Genomic DNA, 13,154 nt, shown 5'->3' with positions numbered 1-13,154 from the left:
TCCCTGTTCCATGCTTCGTGTCAGATTTGTCTCTACCTTTCATAAACTCCCATAAAATCTAAAAGTATTTCTCTGTGAGAGCATTCATAGCTTTGATATCTTGGTTTAGCAAAATCCTCTACCTGTAATGAAAAGTACTTCTGTTTTGACTGCCTTATAAACACTTTTGCTTAATCACCTCAGAGGTTTTTCAAGGCTTCTAATTACATCCCCATTCTTCCTGCAAGCTTTTTTGCTTCTTGCTGAAACTTCCTTAGAAGTAACAGTAACAGCCCCCAAAAGGAAGTCCCATCATCTTGTTTCAGTAAGCTAAAGAGGCACAAGAAATAATTATTAATACCCAAAATGTGATCAGTAATAAAGGTTGTTGGCAGTGGCAGTGCCATTCAGTATTCCTAAAAGTAAACTGTGGCTGCAAACTTCAATTTAATGATCCCTAAAAACATTAAAGTGAACTACTTCATCTGTGACTTTCTTTTCCCTTCCCTCAGGGTACGTACAAAATTACATCTTTATTAATGAGTAATTGCCACATATAAACAAAACTGTTAAGATACAGCAAATAAGAAATGGGGTTGCATTAAAAAAATATATATTTGCAGCAGGAAGCAGGGTAGATCAAGTACAGACCTATACACTGTTACAGCGGATAAAAGAAGGAAAATAAAAGCAGGCAAATCACAATACATGCATAGAAATGAGAAAGTAAGCAATTTTGAGTTGAAATAATAAGAGTAAAACATTTTGAGAAGACAACGTTTATTGGAGAATAAATGAAATGCTGAAGTTTTATATAGTGTTACTGCAGAAAGGTAAATGATGCTGTAATTGAAGAACCTCAGAGAATGCCTCAGCTCTTAGATGAGCGAGTACAGCAGACAGCAGTTGCAGTTTTCTTCCTCTCCTTTCTATTACCAAAAGCAGTGGGAGTTCCCCTAAAAATGACTGGCTGGATAAGGATCAGTGCCATTATGGCATATTTCCTTTAGCAATAATTAAAGCTATTAAGAACATCTAATTGCAGTTCCAGAATATTAACATAAACATTAAGTTATCTTTACCTGACTTGCAAAATGCCGTCATTAACTGACGGGCAGCAGGAACAAATGTGAAAGATGAGCAAAGAACTGAACCCTTCTCCCCATCTGACCATCAACAGAAATGATAATAGATTTGAACTTGCACTCTGTCTTAAAACCACAAAGACTAATCAAACAACTGTCTGCCTTCTACCTGTTAAAGTATTACTTGATTTCATTTCCCTTTAAGTAATTCACTGACCTACCTCTCTAGCCAGTTTTCCAGAACAGTCCGCATAAGTTCAGTTTTTACTATAAAGTAACGGTTTTTACAATGCTGACCACATCTAAACACAGTTTTACAAGCTCTCATGAGAAAACCTCTTACCAAAACGAAGTCCATTGTCCAATCAACACTTTAGTTTATCAGTCCATTCAGTCTTTTTTGCTTATGCATGCGTGTAACTGAAAGTTTGCACCAGTAGATTATGTGTCTACAAAATCTTCTTCTGTTCTGCTGTAGTGCAATAAGTGGTCTTCCAATCCAAAAGTATCTATCAGCTGACTGAGACTCACTTTCTTGCCATCTGCAGAAAAGGCCGACTGCAGCTCATACAGCATCAGCTGGGTACTGCTTCTCCATTTCACTATCAAAGCCTGCAGGTCAGACAGGTTGTTCTGGAATTGGGATTTAAAAACAAAACAGAAAGAACAACAGCATTTCTGCAAATGAAAAATGATTTTAGTACCCCGCAGAACTATTTTAATCAAATGCTTTAAACTGAGCTAATATACAAACACCACCTAATTCCACTTCAAAGAGTGATGTAGAAGTGCTTTCTAGAGGTTGTCCTTACCTTAGATCGGTACATCTTGACCAGTTTGAGCCTTCGAAGTAGTTCTTCCTTCTCTTTCACTTGTTTCATCAGCCTTACTTTTTCTTCTATAGACTGCTGCTGACTAAGATCAACCCTTACCCCATTCCCTGCTGATTCACAGAGATTGTTTTCCTGTAACGGATTTCTGAAATAAGTATTTCCAGCGCAGTTTCTTTCCAGGCATCCGGAACCATCTTGTAATGTGGAACAATCCATGCTTATCTTTGGCGGATACCCACTGTCAACATCTGCACAGTCTTTTTCTTCAGGGTCTACCTTGAGCTGCTTTGCCGCTGTAAAAGTAGCATTAAACGAACGTCTTGTTTTCCTTAATCGTTCCCTTAGAGTTGCACTCATTGGCTAAAGAAAATGAAAAAGAAAGAAAAAAAACAACCACTTGTCTTTGATCAAATTTTAAAGAACTTTCTATCCGTGCAGAATACCTGTTTTCCTGAACTAGTCCTCTGTGGAGCTGCTGTCCCAGAAGCCTTTGGTGTATGGCATAAAGACGTCAGTTTATCACTCGCTGCTTCCTCCATCTCAAGGCAGATAGTAGTTCCTGTTGCAAAACAAATTGCGTGTTGCTGTTCTCACCCGATTATAGCGAGCCGCATGGCTGCAGAAATGAGTAAAAAGCTCTAGTAAGAAATACTAGGTTTTATTTTCTAATGGTTACAGGTTGTTACAGGGGAGCAAGAGAACTTGTATTTTCTTAACCTCAGCGATCCCTGCTGCATGTCTGACTCAAAGGTCGAGCCAGCTGTGCGCTGATTTGGCACTGTGACTTGGCTTAGTGCTGATGAGCCACCTGCTAACGACCAAGCTGCAGCTGGGAAACTGCCAGCTACAGCCTCAGCTTACCTAAAAACTGCAAACGGGAGCCTCAAAACAGAAGCCCCTTTATAAAGCCTGCGAGCACTGAGGGGCACTCAGTACTGCGTTTAGCACACCAGGCCGGCCCCTGGCGCTGCGTGCCTGGAACCCCGCTTACAGCCCCCGGCAGCCTTCCCCGAGAGGCCTTCCGCCCCCTTAGAGAAGCAGGAGTCAGGCCGGGCCGCAGCAGCACGAAGAGAAGAGAAACACTCCGAGCAAAACAACGCACACAACCCCTCCACCGCCCGAACGACCCGCCGGCTGCGCTTCAATTTCCCGCTTCCGGGCCGGTGGGCGGGGCGCGAGGGGGCTTTGCGCCTGCGCGAAGGGGAAGGCGTAGTGAGGAGTGCGGTGCGTTAAGGTCGTGCGTGTGATCAGGAAGGAGGATGCTGGCAAGGCTTGGTTTTCTTGTGGATCTGCTCGGCAGAGCTGGACTTGTGGAATATCCAGTGCAGGATATCTGTGTGGATCCCATACACGCTTCTGCTGCAGTTGAGCTAGCTTGCTGTGTCTTCTAGGCCAGCATCGGCACGCTGCCTCCTGGCCTAGGCCTTGCTTGAGGCTGGCCGCCATCTTGCTGCACGTACTCCTACCTCAGGGAGAGGGGCCCCGGAATCAACATGGCGTGCTCCACACTGCAGGTTGTAGGCTGAGGTCGGGCCTGGCATTTCAGCACTGCCAAGGGAGCCACGGCTCTGCCTCCAGCAAAGCACCTTCTACATCAGATGCTGTCTCCTCATAAAAGGGGAAAAGCTGCAGGTTTCCCCACAGACTTTAATATTTCCCGATACTGATCTACATAAGATTTGTTTGTTTTTATTTAGTATAACTGCTAGAACTGAGACAATGATAAAAAATGGCCATAATGATTACTCCCACATGCTGTGTCAGTCCTTCCTGCTGCACTGGCTGCAGCTGAGCACATGGAGCAGGAACACCTGCACAGACTTCGTAGATCATGTCCCTAATTTCTGCAGCAGAACGACAGAAGTTTGTTGCCAGATTGCTCCAGGCAGCCATAGAGGAGGATGCTGGACTTCCAGCTGTATGGAGACAAGATGCAGTCTTGCATTGAGGTGAGTAAGCTCAGTTTAGGTAGTGTTAGCAGTTTGACCCTAGGTATGCTTATTTATTTCGAATAGAATTTCACAGTGCCAGTACAACCTTTTTCTCTCATAACATCAACTGTAAAGGTATCAAAGCATTCACAACCTTATTGTAAGTTGGTCTGGGAGACTGGAATGCTGTTAGGTTGTTTGTGTGTGAGACAAATGTTTAGCCATGTGAAGTATCAGCGTTAGTTTGATGTTAGGTTATGTGTTTAAACCATATGATCAATTGTAACTGTGCAGAAAAAATACAATGTAATATCTCCCCTGTTGCTTGAGGCAACTGTGCTGTGAGGCATTTTTAAACCCTGGTGTGACCTGGCACTTTTGATGGTCTGTTATGGCTAAATTTATGTCATATGTTTAAAGTATGTTTAAGAAAGAAAGAGGGGGGGACTTTTCAAGTAAAACAGTGAGATTGCTTAAGGAACTTCTACTGCGAATGGATCAGTTCAGATGGATTTCAAATGCACTGGAGCTTTGAGAAAACACATCCCCAGCTTCACAACATGTTTCCTTCTGTCTCAGGGATGGTCCCAGTTTTAAATTACTCATGCTCTGTTGTACAGACATGCTAACGGTTGAGTTGCACAAGAACAACAGAAAGCTTAAGATTTTAGATCATTTGCCAGCTGAGATTCCAGTAAGGTTTTACAAGAACATAACGCATGAAAAAGTCATGCTGTGCATTATCGTTGCTGCCTTATTAGAGCAACGCCCGTGTGCCCCACCCCAGGTGAGGATTCCAGTGAGGTGGAGACTGTGGGTATAGAAGGATGGCACCACATGTAAGGTTCATGCATTTAATTTAATGCACAGAGGAGAGAAAAGGAAATGTTACTCTTAGTGTTCACTGATGGGTATTCGCTCTAGGAGGAGGTTCTGCTTCAAGTTAGTGTTAAGCGTTCAGCTGTGTGTACCAAGTTTTTCTAGGGATTTACTTTGTGCTTACATGTGTGAGCAGTGTTGCAAAAGCATGTGACTGGTTGAGGATTGGGCAGGAGGCCTGAGACTGAGCTGGAGTCATCTCAAGTCACTGTCCAGAACTTATATTGCAGGAATGCCGTAGTGTTTGATATTGTGTTATCCACATCTTAGCAATGGCAAACAGAAGTCAGACCAACAGCTTCCTCTCAAAAACTACACGTCTGTTTCCCTCAAGGAAAAAGAGATTATCCATGTGATACTCATATTGGCATGTCTATGGCTTACTGAGGAGCAGTTTGCAACAGTTTGGTTAATCTCACCAATGTGTGCATACAGTTAAGCTATTATAATAGCTACTGTTTGATTACTTTTTATTCATTTTGTGGTCAGAATGGTTTGAGTTATGCAGAATTAAAGGAAAAAATTATAGGAAATTGAGTACCAGGTAATAAAATTAGCGAGATGTGTTTGCTGAGCATACTGCTTCCCTTCAGAAAAACTTGTTTCTATGAAGGGCCTCTAGGAAAGCTCCTTAGTTTTCCTTTATTTGGTTTTCTAGCGATGAGGCTTTCTTGATTGGGCTTTTTCAGTTTATACCGGTTGAATGGCAGATACTCACCAGCACAAGTGAAGGATATTCTCTTTTTAAGGTCTCTTTCATTAACCTTACATTTCTGGAGAAGCAGTAGGGCTTAAACATCGGTGCTGACATGACAAGAGCATGTTATGGTCCTCTATGGCATTATCTGTTGTAGCACATCCAAAGTGGAGGGTAACAGTGAAGGATACCAACTGAGGGGTTGACCTTTACAGATTCTTCTCTTCGAAGGCACCAGGAATGTTTTCAGAGTGCCAGAACTTCCATTTAACAGCTTGTTGGGCACAAGAGCTGGGCCTTTTTTTCTCTAAGCATTGCCATTGACTAATTGAGATGTTAGTCAACGTACAAAGTCTTGAGGCACTTATTCATTGTCCCCTTTTCTTATTTTCTGAAATCTATTGATCTTGCTTAAAGCCAAATGATGTATCCTGACGCATGAAGTACTCTGCACTGTCTGCATGTTTTCTCTTGCTTGGGGCAGCAGGGTGGAGTGTTTTTGAGCATCCAACCACCAACTGCTGCAGAAATGTTTCAGTTCCTACCCACTTCAGCACAGGCCTTGGGCTGTGTTTTTAATGGCTGCAATTCATTCCTCAAAAATGTTCTGACTTGTTTATAGCCGTGTAAATATTTTAAAGGAACGGCTGCATATATTCCCAGAGTAAAACCAGTTTAGACTACAACAGAATTTGACCTCGAGATACAGATTCTGCATTTGTAATAGTGCAAATGTCCAGTAGTTACACTGGTGTCCTTAGAATGACATCAGCATAAAGCTAAAGCAAGAGTAGAATTGTGCTGCTCTTTCTGCTGTGCATTTTGGGGTTTGCTTGGACAACCCCTTTCTTTTTTCCTTCAATTTTCAAGGTACCTGTCTAGAAAAGGAAAACTGAGTTAATTTATTGCAGCCAAGAGGTACTGCAATTTGCCAGTACAAATGATAATAATGTAAGAGCCAGCTGAGTTGGTCTTCCTAGTTCTTGCTGCTGCATGTGAGAATAACCAGGTGGGTGAGGCACAGAGCTAATAAAAGGGAACGACATAAGAATGCCTTTTATTTTTGTGTCTGCATGTGGGATTTTCTCTGACATAGTCATGCCAAAAATTACAGTGTTTGAAGTCTTTATGAGACTAGCAGGCAGTGAAAGGAAACAATAAACAGACCTTCAGTCTTTTTGTCTTTGGTGGGGAACTGAATGATCATTATTTTAAGAAAATTTAAGCCTTTTAAATCTAAACCCATGCCCAGACTAGTACCTGGTTCAGCCTTTTGTCATGTGTGATGGTCTAACCATATATGCATGTTAAAGGTATTAGGTGTTGTTTTTCTTAAGGAACATGCAATGCTCACTCAAGGTAGCTGTTAAATTGGGCTTGCTTGCATCCTCGTGTAAAAAGTAAGTTTCAACTTTTAGAATGAGATTGGAGTGAAGAAGTTCTTGTAGAAATTGTGGGTGAAATCTGTCTTGGTCTTGGTGTCCTAATGTCCCGTGTTCTCAAGTAACAGAGGTTCGTGCAACTTGCTCAGCGGTTACTGGGGAAAAGTAGACTCCTTGGTGTTTGTCAGAACACAGTTGTGTCTGAGAGAGACAGACATCACTCAGTTGAGCAGAGTCATTGTGTGCTTGGCAGAAGCATAGTGAAGCCAGAATTTGGAAGCTCGTAACGTCTCTTATTCTACTGCCTGGCACTGCGGTAGTTAAACTAAATTGACAAGGGCTGTAGTGGAGTTTGAAGAGTTGCTTCATTTTCTGACATCCTTGTACATAAGTTCATTTTATGCTGTACCCTGTAAACTGATAACATTTACCTGTGCTGCTGACTGGTGAAGCTAAAAGTGCAGGCATGGCTTGATTGCAAGTGTTGATGGAGGTAACCTGAGGTCTGTTACCTGTGGAGTGCAGGACTATGGATGGGTAGCATGCACTACCCTGTGGGTGCCATGCTGGCGTGCAAATCAAATGCTGCAGCAAGCAGATAAGCACATGTGACGATGCACGCCTTACATTCTTCCTGAACTCCTTGGGGTCTCACTGTGGCTCTGAATGTAGACATCAGTGATTCTTGTCTGTTACCACTTCATCAACATCCATTATTAAGGCTTGTTTTAGAGAAGTATCCATAATACTGAGCCGCACCTCCTTCCCTCCCAAACTGCTGTGTCAGCATGCAGGGTTTGAAAATACACTTCCTTCGCTTTATTAAGAAACAAAATAACTCATTTATCTGAGGCTGGAGAAACCCTTATGAAGTCAAAACTTAAAGGTGTTTTCCTAAGGATGAAGTATGAATGTGGTGTACAGAGAATTTTCCATCTTTGGATACGGGTGTCAGTAAAGTGCCATTCACTTAGCTGAGGTTTCGGAGTGGCCATGCTGTCAAATACTTAACTATGCTCATGCTGCAGACCAGGCTCAGAATTCAAAATACTTGTGGGAGAGCTGGTTGAATGGGGTTTGGTTTTGTTTTGTTTTTTCCCATTTTCCTGTTCATACAGTTAATAACTTACCTGATAATTGAAGTGTTATTATTGGTGTAATTGATGGGGTATGGCTGCATATTATTTGTGCAGACAAAATCCCTTCTGAGCACAGCTGGATTAGAAAAAAACAACAACCCATCAGCAGTTGTGAAAAGGTAAGCAACACACTTTTAATATAAAGATTGAGGCAGTTTCTTTGAAAGTCAAGAGTTAAAAGTCTACTTGCAGACAGTGAGAACTAAGTAAATACTTGTTTATCAGTCATCCTTTCAGAACGCTGAGCTGTGAGGACGCAACAAGAACGCTTGTGTCCCATTCTGTTCATTTCATGCGTGTGCTGACTTTTGGCTTTCCTGTTTCTTGAGTAGGACACGTTGTTTATGTCAGCTATGGCTCATCTCAAATTGATTATTTCAGTGTTTGTGAGCTAACTGGAATGTTCTGGTTATTTACAAAGTAATTTCGGTGCAAATTTCCTTTCTATGTTTTTTTATCTGAAATAACTGTGTGTTGAACCCCTTTATCCATGTAGGTGTACAGAAGGAGCTTTTCTAGAGAGTTATAGCAATTATACTCATTTCATACCACATGAATGTGTTGGATTTAGGCCTCGTGACACTGAAGTCATGGTGAAACCTCCTAGTGATTCAAAATGTATCTGTAGGTGTCCCTGTTCATTGCAGGGGAGTTGGGCTAGCTGACCTTTAAAGGTCCCACCCAACTCAGACCATTCTGTGATTCTGTAAAGTGGAGCAGAACTGGCCTCATGTTGGATGTCTGCAGAAGTAAGTGGGTTTTTGCAAGGCTGTTTGTTGTCCTTGAGGAAGTTCGCAGAAGTGTGTCAGGTGGGGTCAGCTAACAGCACTGTTTCATGTGGTGTTGAGATACTTCTACTGACTGATTGTATCAGCATAATGTGGAAGAGTGCAGCCAGCCCCCTCAGCACGTTTGGGTGGAGAACATTTGTCCAGGAGTGCTGAAATGGTAGCAAGAATAGAAAGAAAATTGTTCAGTGAGCCGGATTAGAAACTGCTGTCCACTTTATCTGGGGACATTTTCATATCAGTAGACTGCACAGCTTTGAACTCCCGGCATCAGTAACATTAATCACATATGTCAGTAGTTGTGGAAGAAGCTCTCTTTGTCAGCCTCTTTGACGGCAGTCATGACGCTCCTGCAACTGGAAATCACCTTTTACAGCTGAAAGAAGTTACTTAGGTTTTGATGTTTTCAAGCTTAGTGCATTTTTCATTGAGTTATAATTACAAACATTGTATTGGATAACATATGCCTGAATATGGTATTTCATCATTTCATCAAATACTCGGTAGTAACTCAGCACATGGGTGTGCATTGACAGGTTTTCTCTTGAAAGACTCTGCTGGAGTGAGATCAACAGACAGATCACAGATAGACCATCCTGGAGCATTACCTAACGTGTACCCTGCCTCTTGAGTCTGTGAAACTGAGCATGACTAACCTTCCTTAAGTGCTTCATACAGAAATATTCTGGGATTAATTCACATGCAGACAAATACACAACAAACAGTTCTCTTGTATTTGATCACATGCTTGTTTATTAATAAGCTGTTTATAAGTTGGGAGCTGTACATCCTCATATTACACTGTACGCTTCTTTGCTCCTCAGCACTTATCTTTTTTTACTAGTTTGTTCAGCTGTCTGGGCACAGTGCATTTATTTTAGGGAAAGCAGAGGGATTCCACTCACGCTGAAAACAGCTACTGTAAGCTAAAGAATAGAAGTAGGAATGTGTCATTCTGGTAGTCCCTATAAACTCCAGTCCCATCTGTAGTTCATTAACCTCCTCCACATGAGCTGACTACTCTTGTCTCTGGCATTTGCTCAATCTCTGTTTCCATTGCATTTTTTCCCACTTGATCTCTGTTTATCTACAGCTTCTTTTTAATATTTTAGGTACATGTGTTGGCTTGTTGATTTCTTTGTTTGATTGTGTATTTCTGGCATGCATTCGCTGTTACAGATGTTCTTCTCTCTTCCACATTTTCTTTACTGTGATTGAGGGATATCAAACCTTCTATTCATGAGTCTGACATATGTGTATGTATCAGTATCTCAGTAAGCCTTAGGTATTGGATACAACTGTTGGCAAAATAATTTACTTCTGGAAATACTAAGAAAATCAGTTTCCAGTGCACAATTTTGATGCCTGCACTGTTTAAGTAAATACCTAATGAAACTAAAAGTTAAATGTTGCCTGTTGGTCAGGTATATGAGCTTTACCAGTTGGCACTGGTTGTCGTTTACCAGCAAAATGCGGTAGTTTTTACCTGCAGTTACAAGTTTAAAGACATCTGCAAAACTGCCAGATTGTTATTATCAAAACAGCAATTAACTGAAGTGTTGTGCAATTAAACTGGACCAGCATGTGTTAAACAGCCTTGGGCAATGCTGGGAATGAAGTCCCCAGTTCAGCAAGATATTTAAATATGCATTTTATTTATGCATGTGGGTAGGCCCCGTGGAGGCTAGTGATTAGTTTGCAGTGAGCTGGGGAAAGCTGCTGGAGCAAGGAAAGCATAGTCTGCTGTTCAGACCCCTTCTGGCTTATATGACTGTTATTCCAGCACATAAAAGGATGGTTGTGAGAAAAAAGTGTTATGTTGCACTGTGAGTGCAGGAGGGAAAGTGATCCTCAGCTGAAGCAAAAGACGCTTGTTTTGAAACTCCCCAGACGTTTTATAACAGCCACCATAGCAAGGTGCAGGCCGGATTGCCTTAGGAGGCTCTGAAACTTCTTCTTGTTCTTGAAGTCTTTCAAAGGAAGATCTGTCAAGTTAATCTGGAGCTGGAACCTGGGGCAGAAGGATGGAATGAATACCTACTTGAGGGCTTTTTCGGTCTTACTTTTCTATAGCTGTACAATGTTGTATGCTTCAAATTGCACATATACCTCAGGCCAAGTCACAGTGTCCTTACTGGCGTAGGCAAGTATCATTCTGTCAGAAGGGGGAGCAGTGAAGGGGAAATCTCACTGAGCTTCTTCTCAGTAGGTTGTTTTTGCAAGAGAAATAAGATTTGGTGAACTCAGTGGAGGAAACTCCAGTCATACACACACTTCATTGTTTGTGAGGATTCTTCACGTCATATCACTACTGCATTTGATCCATGATTTTTTAATTTTTCCATCATACTTAACAAAATCTATTTTGTTCTGAACTCTTTATGCTGGAAACTAAAACCATTTTTAGGTACAGAGATTACAAAGCCTTCAGCTGACAACTTGAATCATGGAAGTTAATGAAGTAGGAGTCAAAGGGCATTTCCTTTGCAGATGCAGGGTAAGCAAGGCAGTTACCATAACACGCATCTGGCAACCCTGCAAGATAACTAAGCATACCCAAAAGATCTGTCCCAGCAGTTACATCTGAAATCCATGAAGTACAGAGTAAAGATAAGCCCAGGGTGCCTTGATTTTGATGAGGGAAGACTGCATGTTATCACAGGTCTCATGAGTCACTTTAAAATGAAGAGTCTGAATGACAGCTAAGTTTCCAGCTAGTCATCTTGCTGACACACAAAAGCCTCAGCTTTTGGAGGAGGCAGAAGTTCTGTACTTTGGGTAAGAAAAGGGACTTTCAATCAGAGACATGGATACAGAGGTGGGCATAGCCAGAAGGCTCAGAGCTAGGTCTGAGAGTCTGCCACAAACTGGAAGTAAAGGCTACTTAAGTATCTTGGATCTAAGTTTTCAATGTTCACTTGCAAATGTTTTAGAACTATTTCAAAAATTACCTGGTAGCCTGAAGTTCCAGTCCTGGTAAAAGCTTTCTTTCCCCCCAAGGTTTCCCCATGCCAGCTGAGTAGCACAGTATACTGGCCATCATGCTGCCACTTCTCTGTTTGCTTGTGATTCTGAAGGTTCTTAGCACTTGAGGAAATCTGGTCTGTAAAATGAGATGCTCTTAGAGGCAGTGTTGTATGAGTGATAGAATCACTGTATGGCCATTACTGGGGATGTCAAGAAGCAGAATATTAGCTATGGTGAGCCTAGCAGCCAGATTACATTAAGAAGCTCTTGTAGTAAAGTGAGCTACTGCTTGTTGTCTTCTCAGTATATACTTTGTTTATGCCCTCAGGGATTGATTCATTGTAACTGAATTTCTAGTGTCTTTTACAATAGGCTATTTGTAGCCTATTCCAGGCTACAAATTAGCTATTCTGAGATATTCCAGGAAAAGCCCCACTATGCAAGGCAGTGTGATCTCAGAAAATCTAGGATCTTCTTGTCTACGTAACCATTAAGAGGACTGCGTGAAGAAGTCAGCAGTTAAAAATAAAGATGTGTTCTTGCCTCCAGAGACATAGGAGTCCTGCAGAAAATAAAACTATCCCAATCAAATCTGGTATATCGGAGAGCTGCCCTACAGTTGTTGCCTTGAAATTGTCATTTTGATCGTAGAAATGAGTTACAGATTAGTTAGATGAGTTGTGGTAAATGCAGCAGTTCAGATATCAGAATTCTAACTCTGCATGAACGAGTCCAGCACACGCTACAGGGTTGGTTGCCTGACTTCTGCAGATGGTGTTACTGTCGTTGCTACTGCAGCACAATAAACGTGGGTAGATGTTACAAAGACTGTATTTTCCACTGTGCTTTTTTGAAGCAGGGATAGTTCAGGTGGAAGTACCACAGCCTAGCACTGATCTGTTCTGCTCTCTGCTGGGCCACAGATTTTCTTGTTGTTTATGCTTCATTGAACAGACCTTGGTTGGAATTAGTGTATCACTTCTGGTATTGTATGGGAAAGGTGTGTCTGGCTGGAGATTGGCTTGCAGTAGCATGGTCTCTGAGGAAAGGTGGGAGATGGGGGAATGGAAGCAGAAAGAAAATTAGTATGAATGATACCAAATACTGTTTTTGACCCATGTAAGAAGAAAACTACAAGCTGAAAAATGTTCTACATTAAAGAGCAGTGAGGAATCCTAAAACTGATTGAAAAACTCTAGCTGTGAATTTCAACTTCTGCAGTGCTGTTCAAATATTTGTTTTCCTTGCTGTTGATAAATGGTGTGACTCCAACTATTCTGCAGCCTCAGCCATAGTTTCCAGCTTTTACTTCTGTCCATAATTAACTCAGAGGCAAGGCAAAAAACAAACAACAACAACAAAGGTGGAGACTGGCTCGTTTTAACCCTAATCTGTGTTTTTTTTTCCAAGTGATTTCTAAAGAGTAGTGTTGAGTCTTTGTTGTGACTGTTGAATATGGTGGGGCTGGTCTGTA

At 41.7% G+C, this 13,154-nt stretch overlaps 2 protein-coding genes across 3 annotated transcripts in view; one reads left to right on the top strand and one right to left on the bottom strand.

Annotated features, from left to right (window-relative positions):
- Window positions 1-1,365: 1,365 nt before the first annotated feature.
- SFR1 (SWI5 dependent homologous recombination repair protein 1) lies at window positions 1,366-2,896 on the bottom strand. Of its 2 annotated transcripts, none has more exons than XM_072340871.1 (4): window positions 2,759-2,896; window positions 2,341-2,456; window positions 1,877-2,257; window positions 1,366-1,697 (listed from the first exon to the last, which is right to left on the bottom strand). In XM_072340871.1, the coding sequence occupies exons 2-4, from the start codon at window positions 2,434-2,436 to the stop codon at window positions 1,506-1,508; spliced, it is 669 nt and encodes a 222-aa protein (XP_072196972.1). In that variant the 5' UTR covers window positions 2,437-2,456; window positions 2,759-2,896; the 3' UTR covers window positions 1,366-1,505. The 2 variants fall into 2 exon arrangements, with proteins under 2 accessions (XP_072196972.1, XP_072196973.1); XM_072340872.1 differs by having other exon boundaries at window positions 1,366-1,676.
- A 900-nt stretch (window positions 2,897-3,796) lies between these two features.
- Window positions 3,797-13,154, top strand: part of COL17A1 (collagen type XVII alpha 1 chain) — a 58,660-nt gene continuing 49,302 nt past the window's right edge. Inside the window, exon 1 of the mRNA XM_072340071.1 lies at window positions 3,797-3,846. The gene's annotated coding sequence lies outside the window, so the exon portion shown is untranslated. The remainder of the gene's footprint in view (window positions 3,847-13,154) is intronic.

Source organism: Excalfactoria chinensis, chromosome 6 (genome assembly GCF_039878825.1).
Source record: "Excalfactoria chinensis isolate bCotChi1 chromosome 6, bCotChi1.hap2, whole genome shotgun sequence".
NCBI lineage: Eukaryota > Metazoa > Chordata > Aves > Galliformes > Phasianidae > Excalfactoria > Excalfactoria chinensis.
The sequence above is the reverse complement of the archived record's forward strand: the minus strand, read 5'-3'. Positions and strand labels throughout refer to the sequence as shown.